The 17,334-nt window shown below is 35.2% G+C and overlaps 1 protein-coding gene across 1 annotated transcript; it reads right to left on the bottom strand.

Annotated features, from left to right (window-relative positions):
• Positions 1-11,230: 11,230 nt before the first annotated feature.
• On the bottom strand, positions 11,231-16,571 carry LOC110800299 (F-box/LRR-repeat protein 3). The gene is made up of 8 exons (XM_022005607.2): positions 15,692-16,571; positions 14,615-14,740; positions 14,158-14,262; positions 13,685-14,078; positions 13,470-13,599; positions 12,511-12,805; positions 12,122-12,373; positions 11,231-11,452 (listed from the first exon to the last, which is right to left on the bottom strand). Exons 1-8 carry the CDS (start codon positions 16,382-16,384, stop codon positions 11,390-11,392), a joined length of 2,058 nt encoding a protein of 685 aa, XP_021861299.1. The 5' UTR covers positions 16,385-16,571; the 3' UTR covers positions 11,231-11,389.
• Between the last annotated feature and the right edge of the window lie 763 nt (positions 16,572-17,334).

Below are 17,334 nucleotides of genomic sequence, written 5' to 3' on the forward strand. Positions count from 1 at the left end.
CTACCGTTTTACACGGATCAGTCAAAAAGTCTATTAGTGGGAGGTTAAATTTTGAATGAATGCTACAAGAGAAGGGTAAAATATTTGGGGATTGAATTAAATTGACATTGAAAATAATTAAGGCTGGAGAGTTAATGGAAAGTTGAAGAATGGGGAAGATGAAGTAGGGGACGGTTGTTTAGGCATAATAAAGTTTAGTATTCATCCTAATTTTTGGTACTCCATCCATCCCATTTTTATAGTCCTGTTTCTATTTTAAGTGTCCCAAAATTATAGTCATGTTTCTATTTTTGTCCGTTAAGTTTTTCACTTTTCCATGTGCTATATTAATCTAAAATGCATTGAAAACCCAACAAAACTTCCCCATATACTATATTCCCTTTTCTATGTAATATATTCCACTTTCTCATACAAATCAATTATTAATGTACTATATTCCAATTTCCCGTGTACTATATTTCATTTTTCTTAAAACCCGTATTTTTTGTCAACGGGGCTATAAACATGGCCGGGACGGAGGGAGTACAATTCTAATAAATTAGGGATTAGTAGTATACTACGTGAAAACTAATTGCAATAAAGTGGAATAATGAATGGTTATTATTTTTTAATAACAAAAAGTAAATAGAAGATTCATAAGATTTGGACACGTGTCTTCAAGATGGAGTGGCTTATGTGTCATTGAAATGATGATGGTTATGTTTTATAAATATACTAGGTATTGATTGTAATCCTTATATTAGTACGTTTGTCAAGATACAATTTTGACAATAATTATCTGTAATTTTTTTTAAATATTAAAATTTAATATTATGAAAGCAGATAATAAAATTAATTGAATAACATTTTATTTAATAACATTTACTTTTCATAAAGAAAAATTTGTAAAAAATAATAAATTTATTCATGTATTCATGTGGTATTGATACACTTCAAGGGTTTCCATGTGACGTATTTCCGCCACTTGAATGTTGCATCATCTTTCTCATTTTGTCAGCTTGGAGAGTCGAGGTGTTGTTTTCATTTCCTTAGTAAAGTATAGGCCACATTTGATGTTTGACAATACATTTATCATATACTTTCTCATTTCCTTTTTAAATGACACAATTATTTAGGCACGTTTGCTAATATACAATGTCAAACGTCAATCTCCTCCATTATATATAAGAAAAAATTATAAAAAGTTAATATTTAAAATATATTTATTGAGACGAATCTAATAAAACCCGACGCGACTATGTTTTTTCTTACGTATAAATCACAAAAGGAAGTCAAATGAGTTTGGGTGAATAATGTCAAAATCTCAATTGTGTCATGTAACTAAGAACAGAGGAAGTATTATATTTTATATTTTGTTCGTTTTAAAATTTTTGTAACCTTTTTAGTTTTGTCACTATTCATACATTAACTTTGATCATATACTTTTACTAATTTATAAAAGAAAAAGTTTGTAAAAAATAATCCAACATTTTCCCTATCTTCTAAAAACATTACCACCTTTGATTAATCCAGGAATAATCCAACATTTGCCCTATCTTCTAAAAACATTATCACCTTTGATTAATCCAGGAATAATTCAATCTTTGAAAGATATCTTCCTAAAATAGTATTGACCTGGTGATAACCCACTTTTCTTTCTCTCTTCTTCTTCTTCCCCTCCATGACAACCTCTCTCCTCCTCCACAAGCGTGCACCTTTAAAACAAAAAGTTAATATGCTACTAAGGTTTTAGGTAAAATCTACTATTTTCGGAAGATATTCCCCAAAGATTGGATTATTCTTAATTAATCCAAGATGATACTGTTTATAAAAAATCGAACAAATGTTGAATTATCTTTTACAAATTATCTTTTTTATAAATTAGTAAAAATATATGATCAAAGTAAATTCATGAATAGTGACAAAATTAAAATTGTTGCAAATTTTTTTTATTTAAACAAAGAATATATAAAATATAAAGTATATAGAATTTGAGAAACAGAAATTGATTCAAGAGAGAGGAGAACTCATTCTCATTAATCAAAACAGAATCAATCGAATGAAAAATAAGAGGAGCTAGTGTTTATATACACAGTGAGTCAGCAACTATTCTAACAACTTGACTAACTAACTAACTACCTTGTAACAAACTTCTTGGAGAAGAAATAATAAATATAAGTTAATGATGTCATAATCCTATACTCCCCCTTCAAGCTGGACCTTAGAAGTAAGGCCAAGCTTGGCAGAAAGAACCTTATGCTGAGAAGAAGGCAAGGGTTTTGTAAGGATATCAGCAAGTTGATTTAGGCTAGAGACATGTTCTGTTTGTATGAAACCAGTGTCCACTAGCTCACGAACATAGTGCATATCTCGCTTGAGATGTTTAGTTTTGTCATGGAACATTGGGTTCTTAGCTAGATGTTCAGCAGATGTATTGTCACAATACAATGGAACAGGTAAATGAATAGCTACCTGCAGATCCTCTAGAACACCTTGTATCCAAACAAGCTCACTGGCAGTAGCAGACATACTCCTGTATTCTGCTTCAGCTGATGACTTGCTAACACTGCGTTGCTTTTTGGTTTTCCAAGAAATCAAATTGCTGCCTAGGAAAACAGCATAAGCACTGAGTGATCTGCTACTGAATTGGCAAGAGCTCCAATCAGCATCACTATAAGCAGATAACTGTGCTTTAGATTGAGCAGAATACCAGATACCTTCATCAATAGTTCCCTTCAAATATTTAAGCACATGTAGAGCTGCTCTTAAATGAGGAACTCTAGGAGAGTGAACAAATTGGCTTAAATGTTGCACACTGTAAGACAAATCAGGCCTTGTAATACCTAGATACAGCAAACGACCAACAAGTCTTCTGTAAGTGTCAGGTTCATCAAGCAACTCACCAGTATCAGTGGATAACTTCAAACCACAAGACAAAGGAGCAGGAGCAGCTACACAATCTTCCATGCCAACATCAGTTAAGATATATGTGATGTATTTTCTTTGAGAAAGGAAAATACCATCAGTGTTTCTATGAACTTCTATACCCAGGAAATAGGAAAGCTGACCAAGATCTTTAATGGTGAAAGCAGTATCCAATAACCTCTTGAGTTCTTCAATCTGGCTTACAGAAGTTCCAGTGACCAGTATGTCATCAACATAAACTAAAACAACTGTAAATTCAGAATTCTGAGTTCTTGTGAACAAAGAATAATCTTGTTTTGATTGCTGAAAATTCAAGCTAATCAGGAACTTACTTAACTCTTTGTTCCATTGTCTAGAAGCCTGCCTTAATCCATATATGGATCTTTTGAGCTTGCAAACTTCATTTGGTTTTGCCTTTTCATAACCAGGAGGAGGTTTCATGTAAACCTCTTCATCAATGTAACCATGCAGAAATGCATTGTTTACATCTAGTTGAAACAGTTGCCAACCTCTCATGGCAGCCAAAGCAATTACTATTCTGACAGTAGCCAGCTTTGCAACAGGTGAAAAAGTTTGAGTAAAATCTTTGCCTTCAACTTGTTGATACCCAATTGCAACCAGCCTTGCTTTATGTCTTTCTATTGAATGATCAGGATTCAATTTGGTTCTGTACACCCATTTTGAACCAATAGCCTTCTTATCTTTAGGTAAAACTGTGAGCTCCCATGTATCATTACTCTCAAGAGCAAGAAGTTCTTTGTTCATAGCATCAATCCAGTTGCTGTCATGCTTAGCTTGGTGATAATGCTTTGGATCATTAGATGTAGGAAACACTGAAAAGGCTAAAGATTCCCATGTATCATAATTGGTAAGAGCCATGGCTATCAGCCAACTGTCATCAAATTCCATGTCATTGACTAAAGAATCAACAGAAAAGGAAGCAGACTCAGTGGTAGAAGGTGATTCAACAGCCCTGTGAGGGACATAACTTCCAACAAAGTCCTTCAGAACAGAAGGTGGTTTAATTGTCCTAGTGGATTTTCTGATGACAGGTTCAGTGGGAGCAGTTGTCAAATCAAACACAGGTATAGATTGAGAAGTGTGTATAGAAGGAGAATTTGAAGTAGATAAAGGAGAAGATGGATTATTTATGGGATTAGTGTTTATGGAATTTGAGCATTGAAGAGTAGGAGAAAGAGAATTGTGAGAAATGTGATAATGTGAATCAGAAGGAGAAGATGAAATAGAATCAGTAGTGTTTTGTTCAGAAATTTCAGTACCAAAACTTATTGGTGGAGATACAGATGGTAAGCTTTTGACAGAAGAAGAAAATTTGTATGGAAAAACAGTTTCAAAGAAAACAACATCCCTTGAAACAAAAACACTATGAGTATCAAGGTCATACAATTTGAATGCCTTATATCCAGCAGGATACCCAATGAAGACACACCTCCTAGTTTTGGAATCAAACTTATCTCTATGAACATTTGTGTTATAAGCAAAGCAAAGAGATCCAAATACTCTTAGTCTTTCAAATAGAGCTAAATCTCTCATTCAATTCTTTCCACAACTCTCCAGCATTGTCAATATATCCAAAATCATCAGCTAAATCAGTGTTCATAGAGCTCAGAATCCAGCTAACCACCATGAAATCAGCACGTTTCCATTTAAGATAATCCTTATGATTCACATCAGGTTTCTGAATTTCTCCACTAATAAAACCTTCTTTATTCTTAGCTATTAGTGCTCTTTTAACATTTCTACTCCAACGCATGAAATTCACACCATTGAATACCACAGATACTAATGAAGAAGTCGGATTATCAGAATTTGCTATAAAATAGGGATCAAAAGTACCTCCATTATCTCCATTAGTCTGCTGAAAGCTCTGTTGATGATTACTGTCTGAATCTCCAGAAGTCATTGCAATCAACTTCTTTGACGATCAATTCAATCACAGCTAACAAATGAATCAAGAATTCTGCGCAAGAAACTTCGCAATCGCAAGAAATTTCGCAGCAAAACCGTCACAGATGCATACACTTTCAATGTATGAACTCAGAATTTTAAGATAACCTAAACCTAAATCTCGAGCTTGAGATTTGGCTCTGATACCATATAGAATTTGAGAAACAGAAATTGATTCAAGAGAGAGGAGAACTCATTCTCATTAATCAAAACAGAATCAATCGAATGAAAAATAAGAGGAGCTAGTGTTTATATACACAGTGAGTCAGCAACTATTCTAACAACTTGACTAACTAACTAACTACCTTGTAACAAACTTCTTGGAGAAGAAATAATAAATATAAGTTAATGATGTCATAATCCTATAAAGTATGATAAATGTATTGTCAAACATCAAATGTGGCCTATGCTTTACTAAGGAGATGAAAACAATACCTCAACCCACCAAGCTGACAAAATGAGAAAGATGATGCAACATTCAAGTGGCGCAAATACGTCACGTGGATACCCTTGAAGTATCTATAGTTCTATACCACATGAATACATGCCATAAATTATTAATTTTGGTCCATTTAGATACCTCTCTAATCCCTTTCACATACTCCAACTAATATACCCCAAGTTATAAGTCTTACTTAAGCTAATAGATAATAGCGTAATTCATTAAATGGATCTTATATTCACTCTTTCAACACAATTATGTGGGTAATATGATCACTTGATGGTCTTATCCGAGTTACTCCCTCCGTCCCTTAATACTCGCACCGTTTTGACTGGACACGTTTGCCAATGCACAACTTTGACCATCAATATATTTAACTACATATTATAAAAACTTATAAAAATATAATATTTTGAAAATATATATTAAGACGAAGTCAACAACATATTATATACTAACATTTGTTTTCATATACTAGAAATAAAATAGGGTCAAAGTGAATTATGTGAATAGTGTAAAAAGTCAAAACGGTGCGAGTATTAAGGGACAGAGGGAGTAAAAATGATGAGTACCTTGGTGAGGTTCAAAAGCATTTCTCATTTTCACTTCTATTTTCAATTACCTTAGTATGATCTTGATCACTTTATAGCGACATTACTTATCAACTTATCATCAACGATTCGAGTCGAGTCAATTTCAATAGGTCCTCCAATTGTTCAAAGTAAAATTTTCCTTTGTCCCTTTTCACATTTTAAATTTTTTGGCATGGGAGTTGGAGACCTTAATTGAATAATTGGGGTTGCCCCCAACCCCACCACAAATGCATTTAGGTGTATATTTAAAGGTGATGAGAATTTATTTTCACACCATATTTGTGAGAGCATATAAATTTGTGATCTCACATAGGAGAGGGAGAATAGGCCAATATCTGATATGTATTCACCTCATTAAACGATAAAATAGAAATAAGAAAAAATGAAAGCAAGTGTCATTTTTCAAATAACATATGCCATTTTGGAAAAATTGATGCCATTTTTCAAAAACCAATGCCTTTTTCCAAAAAACGGATGTCATTTTAAAAAAAATTGATTTTGTCCTTTAGCGTTTGTCTTTTCCCTATTTTGTTGTTTAGTGGGTGATATATATTTGTGAAATACGTATCAGATATTATACTTCATCCATAGGAATGTCAAAATCAACTTTTAAAATCATTTCTCGATGCAAATTGCTACAATACCTGAAGGCATTGTAGCTTCAATAAGATATTAGGTTGTAGACTTGTAATAGAGGTTATGAGTTTGAAATCTGTAATATACGAAGTATATTTTTTTTCATAATGTACCTTTAAGTATTAAATATTTTGAATATGGGTCCATTTAACAAATAATCATTAAAAAAATCGTGAAATTGGAGTATTGCGATTTTACTATTTTTTTAGTGCTTGAAGTACAATGGATATGAGTATATGACCCCCTAACGAATAAAAAAATTAAGGTCCCATCACTGTTTAGTGTTTACAGGAATGTACACTTGATTATTTGTTTGGACATTGCACATTTATTTAGGCAACATATTTAATAAATTAACAGTAAGTTTTAGGTATATTTAGTAGTATTAGTATGTACTTGGCTTGTTTGTTTAGATCATAAGGATAATGATTTCTGATCCCTTCTCACTCTTAAAGCATATTTGTTTACAAGAGAACCATTATTCATGAGGGATAAAGATATGATAAAATAATCTCTTATCCCAATTTCCTCCTATTTGAATTTGATATCTGGGGGAGGCAGGCAGGTATATGAATGAGGATTTCTCATCAAAATGAGAAAAGACAATTTTATCCTTCAGAAGCAAAGTATGTAATTGCATCGTTTCCCTCTTCCTCGTGTATCTACGCCCCCCATTCCTGTATAGCTCCCTCGCCGCCATGATCACAAACCACCGCCATCATTAGACCATTATCTCACCAGTGGCCAGAAGCAAGCATTATGATACGTACTTCTCCTCTCTCATTCTCTTTATTTATATACTTTCTCACCTATGGCCATATGTAGAAGGTTCTTTAGAAATAAAAAATAGAAAATAAATGAGACTAATAATTGGTGGCAGGAGCCAGAGGGAGAGAAAAATAAAATAAAAAATAGCCTCTAAGTTACAAAAATGGAGGACAAAGATAGAAAGGAAATTGGAGATGAATGTGGGTATTATCACCGTGTCATTCATAAAAACATTGAGAAAGGAAATCTTCCTTTTTTCATTAAATATTTATAAAAGATCTTGCACGCACAAAGTGCAAATTACATTTATTGTATACCAAGATAACTTTTGCCCAGTTTTTTTTTTTTGTAATTTTTACCTATTTTTTTTGTAACTTTTAATATATTTTTCTTAACTTTTGTATTATATAAAAAAATTGATAGATAGACATTTAAAGTGTTAAATGATTAATTTTTAATACTATTAACGATTTTGAATAAATATTTTTTATTAAAATGAAAAACGTTATCACTAAAAAGAAGATAACTTTTAAGCATTTGGAGATACTTATTGTCCATTTGTAAATAAGAATTTGTGAAATATTTAACTTTACTATTTATAGGGGCAATATAGTAAGTTTGTTATTTTATCCTCAATATATATCCACTACTACAAGGTGGCTCGACTATCCGATTCGCCCCCAGCCCACAATGCTGGCCCGACTCTTCTCCTTCGGCGCGAAAACCAGCGACCGACCAGCGGGCCCGCTGGTTTCTGCGCCCAACTGGCTTCCGCGTGGAATCATGTGCGTTCGTTTCGTGATCGTTCAATTAAATCGTAACTTATGTAATTATTACTATTTTCTATTTTGTTTAGAATTTGGGAAGCATATAAATACTTCAAGGGAATTAATTTATTTCCCTTATGTTTTAATTTCCTAGATTTTCCTTTTCACGTCATTTTCTATTCTTCTCTCTTCCATTGTTGAACCCTACCTTTTCAATATTCCAATTCATCAATCTAGAGGTAATTCAAGAATTGTTTTTTCTTAATTCATTTTTATTATTTTCGTTCCTTAGATTAATTTTCCTTTGATTATAAAATTCGTTCTTATTATTTATTTCGTGCTTGTTAGTTTAATTATGAGCGAGTAGTCATTTTCTAGGAATAAGTAAAGGAAGCCATGTTTATACCATGATCGGTATGCATTAAGGTTTGTAAATTTATAGATTATTGTTTGAGTAATTCCATTTGATTTGTTTTAATTGTTGATTCATGTAATTGGCCAATATCTTGATTGATTATCTAGCTAATAGGAATTAGAATTGAAAGATCATATTCTTAGAGGCTTGGTGCAATTGGTAATTCTGATTATGCTAGCGACCGTACTGCATATGTTGGATTGAAAGTTTTAAGACCCGACTGTAGGATTAACATGTATTTTAATTACTCGGCTTAGTTTATTCATTGTCAATTTGATTTGTGTTCTTGGATTGGTATAAGCACGGTGAACCGAACAGACGCCCTAGACCTTTAATTTATTGATAAATTACGCATTTATATTATTGCTCTAGTTTTGTTAGTTAATAATCAAAATCACATTTCTTTTATTGAAATAGTTTATATAATTGGGAAAAAACTAATAGAACTTGTCTCCTTGTGGGATCGACCCGTATTTGCTAAGTATCTGCTAACAACAGATGTCGTGTACTTGCGGTATCACTTTTTAACTCATCAAGTTTTTGGCGCCGTTGCCGGGGAGACGACTAGATTCTGTTAGTTTTAGTTTGATTATTTGAACTGTTTCTATTGTCTCATTGGAACTCTCAGTTCCAATTGAGGCAAATCTCACTGCGTTTTCTTTCTTTGTTGTTTATGCCCAAGTATGCCAGAATGGGTACCTTGGTTCCTCCCGATCCCGATCTTGGAAAGAGCCTTCGTTAACTAAAAAAGAAACAGAAGAAGAAGCAGTCAGGGTGAATCACTTAGAGAAGCCTGGGATAGATTCAAGGCATTGCAGCGGTCTTGTCCGCTCCATAACATTGAAAAATGGTTCTTGGTTCAGATTTTCTACCATGGTTTGTAAGATGATACAAGAACACGGTTGGTTCTGCAGCTGGGGGTGTTTTTCTTGACAAAGAAGTGGATGCAGGCTATGATTTTCTTGCCAATTTAGCTGTCAACCATTACATCACCACCAGAACCACATCTAAAGGGCAAGATGGATGTCGATGCTTATGTCATATTGTCATCGTAAGTGGCAGCCTTGAATCTAAAGATCAATTCTTTGAAGACTCCTCAGTCCGGTACTCCCTCAATGAGTATCAATAATATGTCTAGTGTAGCTCCAGTGACAACTTCTTACTGTAAAGTATGTGGCTTCCAAGGTCACTTTGGTCATGAGTGCTCTTACAGTTCGCAGGATACTACGCAAATGGAGCAAGTGAATGCTTTTCAACAGAGACAACCCACTGACCCATATTCCAACTCATATAATCCGGGTTGGAGGAATCATCCAAATTTCTCATATCGAAGCAACAATGTTCAGAATCCTCAACCCCAGCAACAATGGTCACAACCACATGTTCCATCCACCTCAGCCACATGTTGCTAGGCCTCCATTTCAACAAGGAGCCTCACATAATGCTCCCCCGGGGTTTAATAGGCCCCCGCATCAAGGATATCAACAACAACCCCCTCAGACCAGTGCTACTCTAGAGCCTAACATAGGTGATATGTATAAGCTCATTGCAAATATGCAGAATACCGCAGAGATAGCTCAAAAGAACCATGATGAGAGCATCAAAGAGTTGAAGAATCGGAATAGAATGTTGGAAAATCAAGTTGCTCAACTTGCTGACACTCTATCACAAAGGCAACCGGATACACTACCAGGGCAACCTACTCCGCCCCAGTGTCAGAATAGAGAAAGTGCCAATTCTATCACTCCTAGAAGTGGCACTAAATATGATGGAACCCTGATGTCCACTGATGATGCAACTCTTGCTAAGGAGAACACAGATGTACCAGAAAAAGAAATTTGGGATGTACCTGGAGAACACAGATGTACCAGAAAAAGCCACATGTTGTGCAGGTTCCGGTTCCGGGTAACAAATTTGGGAACCTGTTGCAACAGGTTCCGGTTCCGGGTAATAAATTTTTACACACTAATTTTAACGTGAGTACCCAAAATAAGGAACTGGGTCATATGAAAATGCTTCATATGCCCAAAATATAAAACAATCCAAGCTAATTTTTGGAAAATATAAATATAGAATGTAAACAATCAAAGCCCAAACCATAAAGTAGATAGTTTTTCAATAAAATATAAATATTTTACTTAAATTTTCAAAATTACAGAATCGGAACCTGTTGCAACAGGTTCCACTTCCAGTTCTCATTTTCAGGAACCTGTTGCAACAGGTTCCGTTTCCGGTTCTCATTTTAAGGTTCGGATTTTGGTTCCTCGAATTTCAACAGGGTACTCTGTTGTGCTCACCCCTAGGTATAGTTATGCAACGGACCAATAAATATTGCAAGTGGATGAATAAAAAAAATCAGAATAGAAAGTATAATTATAAACATTGTATTCACACATAGAATTTTTGAAACTGACTTAAACGAAGAGCATGACGAACTTTCAGGAACGGAGATAGTACAACCTAACACATTAATAAGTCAATTAAATTATCTACGACTATACCGATCAAACCGGGGCGAGTATTAAGGAACGGAAGGATTATATTGCAATGTATAAAGAAAAGTATGAACAACTTGTACATAAAGATCGTCCTCCTTAAATGGCGTGTCAAAGGGGCATATTGTACCTTGTAAGTATAAAGAAACGGACGAAGGAGTATTAAGTAGACACTTGACCATCGCGCTACCAAAAAACCTTATCCTTTGTTGTGGAGATGAGAAATGTGCCTAGTTGTATCCTTTCTTTTGCCATGTACAATTTATTAAAATTTTATTTATCCCAACGATGCTAATAACTTAAATTCATTATTGTAATATACATAGGGATTTATTTTTAATACAAAATATAACATAAAATACATGTACCTACAAAAGCCGAAAAACAGAAGAGTTTCACTTTCAGGAGTCATTGTTCATTTCTGCTACTTGCAGTTTCCAAGACTTGGAGTCTTCTAACTCATCCTGTCAACATTATCAACAAACAATCAGCATCTTCACGAGTCCGTGGAAGAAGTTCAATATGCATCGTATTAATCTCAAATCAATATAATTGAATCTCTAATCGTTTTGAATAAGAACATCGACACCGCCACCTTATCTCCATCTATGGCAATATATTTAGGAAGTTCAGACTTCACTATATACTTTACAAATCAATAGAGAAAACTTATAATTTGTCGTTTCACAAAAAAAAAATTAATGGAAAACCAAAACAATCTCCATCTCTCACTCTATCAATTAACCCATGAACAGGTAAAGGTTCCTACAGCATCCTATCACTGGACTGACATTGCAACACCTTCACGGACAGGATGGGCCCAAAAGCACCCACTACGCAATTTCTGAATCCCCCCGAAAGCCACTATCATTTATCTTACCACTTATATTTAACTTAAATAATGAGTCATTAGAATATGGTTCTCACCTAAAATGTCAAATTTGAATACCAGTAAGAAACACAAATAAATTACTGTACACAAGAATACTCCTGTCAAACATATAAACATGATATTACAACAGTTGCTACACTATCATAAGTAATACTTCGTAGATTATTGAAAATTAAGCAGGCTCGTGTTTTCCAAATTCATATAAATTCATGAAGCTTGAAGCAGATATAACTAATTTTACCTGAAACATCTTCTCTCTCCATTGGAATACACAACCACGGGCTTCAAGATGTTCAAAAAGTGGCTGTGGAAGCAAGGTTTTGAACGAAGAATGAAGCTTGACTTTTGTCAACCCTCCACAAGCCAGTAGGGCTGATGCTAGACCTCTTGGGCTCAAGCCTTTCAAGTGCAAAATTGTCATGCTCTGAAGACAGCTTATGCTAGATAGGGACAACAAGCCGACATCCGTTATGGAAGTACATGACATGTTGATCTGTGAGTCGCACAAAAATATACTCATCAAACATTGTTCGCCCCAATATTTTACAGTAGACGCGATGCATTCGGATTGAGAGGAAGAAACAGTTGAAGTCTTGAGGATTTACAATAAAAACAAGCAGCAGAAAATACCTCCTTAAGATTCTGAGAAAAGTGAGCGAGAGGTAAGACTCCAAAATCGTTAATGTTGTAGCACTTCTTTATATCCAACTTAGTGAGGTGCTTACATCCAACTGCAATAGCTGCTATGCCAAGAGATGTCATAAGAGGACAACCTCGGCATTCTAATGTGCTTAATTTTGCACACTTTGATATTGAAATCAAAGAAGCATCCGTGATGCGTTGGCAGTACGATATGTTGATCATTTCTAGACTGGGACAACCACGAGCAATTGCTGTGATGCCTGAATCTGTGATGTCCATGGACCTGATCAAGCAAACAGCAGTTAGATAAATATAGGGGAATGGGTAATTAATAAAGTAAAAACAAAAAACAAGACATAAATGATCATCTCCAGTGCTTAAGCAGACCTAGTAGACTGAGGAAGTTAATAAACATCTTGGTATTCCTGTTTACAAGAAACACACAGTTTTATAAACCCAGCAATTTTGAAACTGTATGTAGGTACCATGATTTAACTAAGCCTATTGTTTTCCAGTGACCTTCTCTTCCAGATACTCTGTATGAATGGATATTTTATTCTATTCGAGATTCTCTACAGTAAATTCAATCCCTATATGAAAAAGAAAAGTTAATTTCACAGAATCATTGAGTGAAAATGTCATTGTTCTCTAGTATTTCTCCATATATTACAAGTTTCCGTTGCTATCTAACAAAAGAGAAGATGACACATTAATGAACAGTATTATGGTAGGAGCAAAGCTTAGCAGAATGTGAATATTCTATGTTTTCTGGTTCACGGGGAAATACTTGGTAAAGCAGCGTCTAATACACAAAATTTGTGGCTCTATCTTCTCAATCACAGTACCTTTTGAAACAATTTTTACGCGTAACAGACAACTGCTCTTAGGACTGAGAAACGTACAGACACCTAAACTTAACAGTGAAATGCATACATTAATCCACAAACCTGTACAAGTCAATTTCCACAAGCTTTGAACAACGATCGCCGATATAACTGAGTCCCACATCAGTTATGTTCAAGCAGATTCCAAGTTTCAGAACAGATAGATTTGAGCACTTGGAGATGGACTTTAAACCTGCATAGAAAAGCCAGTCTTAAGCTCACAGCAACAATGCACCACAAACTTCAGTAAAAGACGATAACAGATGCAAACATCGAACCTTCATCATCTATCTCATTATCAGTAAGGTCAAGCTCCTCGAGTAGATGGCATTTCCGACCAATCAGAACAAAGGCTTCCCTAGGAACGAGAGTACAAGACTCCATCCTGAGAGAAGTGAGAGAGGTGCAGGAATAGGCAACATGGGCAATAGATACGCAGGTTAACTTCCGACAACAAGTAATATCTAACTTCCTGAGCTCCTTTTGTTTCTTAACTAAGGAGGACAAGCCTTCATCCGTCACACCAGAGCATTTACTCAAGCTCAGCTCCCGTAGTGAAGCACAGTAATTCCCAATAGCCTGAAGACCAGAACATGTAACTAGGCAACCATCAAGTTTGATTGATTGCAATTTAGACAGCCGCTGCAAACTACGAGCAAGGTCAAGAGTGACCTGAAACCCAAGAAAAGATAAGGAACAGGAAAAATGACATACATATTATTTTTTGAAACGAAGAGTAAAAATATCTTACAGGAGAACCATATGCTAAAGTTAATTGCTGCAGACAGCCAATCCCACTCGTTAATGAAGATAGGCCGGTGTCACTCACGTTCTGACAACTTGATATGTCGAGAGTCTACAAACACAAGCATTTCAATTAAGACAATCATTTTCTTTTAGGTAGCACCTTACAGAACAGCTATAGTATCATTCATGAAAGGAATCAAGGGTAAGCTTTATTTTTCGAGAATCGTGATAAAACCCCGCTTCAACATTTTCCAAAGCTGTATGTACCAGGATATAACAAAACATAAAATCAATCCACCCCAAGTATTCACCGACAGTGTGGAGATGACTCTCAATGGGTTTCAACCCATCGAATTGCATCCACAATTTTTGCACAAGTTATTTGACCAAGAGAGGAATTTTTAAAATACACACTGATTTTAGACAATCTTGAAGGATAAAAGAGAAATCCTATGAAATACCTTCAGCGACTTGGATCCTTGCTTCAACAAGGTGAGGCTATCATCGTCAATCCCAAAGCATCCTTCTAGAATTAACTCTTCAAGATATTGTAGCTTCAATATAGCTGGTAAACATTTACTTGTGATCTGAATCGAGAAGAAAAAGATAAAATCAGCCTTTCCTATTCACTCAGTAGCAACCTATCATGTTTTGAAGATTCAAGTCAACAGTAAAAAGGACAAAAGAAAATGTTTCCAAGCTACTTTCCTGAAATAATCAAGAACTGCTAATTCAACATGCAATAAATTAGTAACCATTAGAGCTGAATACCAATACCGTCTTTAACTATAAACTATCACAAAACATCTAATATTATCAGAAAAAGGGGCTTTCATATTATCTCATCAGTCATCACCAATTGAAATACCAACCTAAACAGATTCGAGTGCGGAAAATACAAACCAAAGGTGTCAATATCACCGGACTACTCCAGAAAAAGCACATGCCACAAAACTGATTACATCCTTCAAGCAAAAAATATAAATCAGATTCCAACACAATATCGAATAAAAAACAGCTTGAAATACTCCTTACCAGAATCATACATGTACCATGAGAAATATTGGCAAGCACAATACACCCAGATACCCCTCCATCCCAAAAAGATTACCCAATTTAACTTTTCATGACAACCGAGACACGTCTTAAACCAATAAAATATCTTCATTTACGTACCAATAAAAATTATAAAAAGTTAATAAACCGAATGTATGAACAAATTCACACCATCCAGGACTTGAAAATTGGCAAATAGGGTAAAGATAAAAGTAAAGTTCGATTTTTTATTTTTTTTGAAGTTCATAAAACATGGAAAACTATTCCAGTTACCCCAGATTCTCCTTTTATACTAGAAAGTCAAAAACAAGCTTCAAAATGAGAGATTAGCAAGCATAATAAATCATTTGGGAGCTAAATCAGCAAAAAAATCTACTTAAATTTGCAGCTAAATGGGAAATAAAATTTTCTCAGAAAATCAAAGCATAATTTAATCACAATTTTGCAACCTATATTTAAAAAAATGGGGTAAGAAATTATACCGGCAAATAGGAAAGATCAAAAGTGCGGAGGTCTTTACACTTAACAGCAATCAACTCAACACCCAAATCACCAATTCCCAAACACCATTTCAAGCCAATAATCTTCAATTTAGGGCATCCAACAGCAATACACCCAATCCCAATATCAGTAATCAATTTACACCTCCCTAACCACAGCTTCTCCAGATTCTTCGCCTCCCCAATCGCCGCAGCGGCCAAATCACGCAACTCCGTGGCATTAGACAAATCCAACGCCGTCAAACTCCGGCAACTCGCCACCAACGCCGCCAGACCATTCCCGGTGAAAAACTTAGACCGCGACAAATCAACAAAACGCAACGTGTTAACACAGGCAGTGGTAGCGACGACGGAGAGAGTAAAGTCGGTGATTCTGGGGCAAAGAGTTAAATCTAGGGTTGAAATTTGGGGGTAGCGATTCAAAACCGAAGGTAAGTGTTCGGAGCGGAGAGGCTTTAGGGTTCGTCGATGCTTTGATTCAATTGAGTAGAATGACTTACATACTAAAGAGAATGATTTCTTGTCTTGCGGATTGTTGTCGTTGAGGTAATCGAGGATGATGAACACGAGTTCTTCACTAATCAGATCGAACACATTTGTAGTTGACGGTGAAGACGGTGAGGATGGTGAAGAAGATGAAGTTTTCGCCATTGTAGATGTTCTCTGCTTCTTCATTTTTGAGATTTAATGGTGGAAATTTTCAGGATTTTTAAGTTAATTTCTGGAGTGATGAAAATTTGATTAGGTAGCTGTAATGAGAGTTAACGGTTAAAAAGAGAGGAAGAGAGAGAAGGCGGGGATAATAAGGGAGGTAATTGATGGGAAGAGCAGAGAAGAGAGTGATCGGAGAGGAAACTTATAATGTGCTGTCAAATTTACAATATTGTCCCTTTTTAAAAGTTAGGTCATTCTTTTGTCGTTTTGGTTTGTGGACAAAGTTGCCCCTTCTCTGTTTTCCAAAGATACTCCGTATAATTCGATACTCCCCTCATTTTTTATTACATCCGTATTTTTATTTAACTATTTCTTCGGTTCGTTCTTCGCACGAACTTTTACTCACTTGATACTTTAAACTATTTTTTTGATGGAGAGAGTAAAGTCGGTGATTTTTTAACTCAATAATAACATATTTTGTGCGGTATTATTATTATTCCTGAATCGATTAATCGATCACCCGATTTAACACTCTTACAAACGAGTAGCAATCACCTCATTTTCAGTAAATTTTGGTGAGGATTAACGTTAATATAGTCTAGATACTAGATAAAATAGACAACACATCAAACTTCGAGTGGCAACGTCACAGTTGCTTACCTTTTCGCCTCTATCAAAAGGTCATATGAGGGAAGTTTCGAAACGTAGAAAGAAGGGTAAAACGGACAAAAGATAAGGACAGCGATATGCCGTACGAGTAAGGACGAGCAAGGACAATGCGTAATAAAGAATTGTAAGGAGGGTATTCTTGGAAATTTGGAAAAGGGAAAAAAAGAAGACAGATGTAATAAAAGAACTGGACCGGTTGTTATTGGGGGGAGAGTTTATTTGGGGAAGGAAAGGACAATTTCAAGTGCACCCTTCTTGTACGTTTTTAGTGTTAAACCCACTCATACTTTCCTTTTTATTAT

The sequence above is a fragment of the Spinacia oleracea genome, chromosome 5, assembly GCF_020520425.1.
Source record: "Spinacia oleracea cultivar Varoflay chromosome 5, BTI_SOV_V1, whole genome shotgun sequence".
In the NCBI taxonomy this organism is placed as follows: Eukaryota; Viridiplantae; Streptophyta; class Magnoliopsida; order Caryophyllales; family Amaranthaceae; genus Spinacia; species Spinacia oleracea.

What these genes read in the sequence shown, in the direction of transcription:
- LOC110800299 (XM_022005607.2), bottom strand. Translation starts at nt 16,384, where the DNA reads ATGAAGAAGCAGAGAACATCTACAATGGCGAAAACTTCATCTTCTTCA. An exon ending in TTGATCTTTCCTATTTGCCG is followed by an intron (nt 14,741 to 15,691) that starts GTATAATTTCTT and finishes TTCTCGATTCAG; the next exon opens with ATCACAAGTAAATGTTTACC. An exon ending in TAATGAGATAGATGATGAAG is followed by an intron (nt 13,600 to 13,684) that starts GTTCGATGTTTG and finishes TTTTCTATGCAG; the next exon opens with GTTTAAAGTCCATCTCCAAG.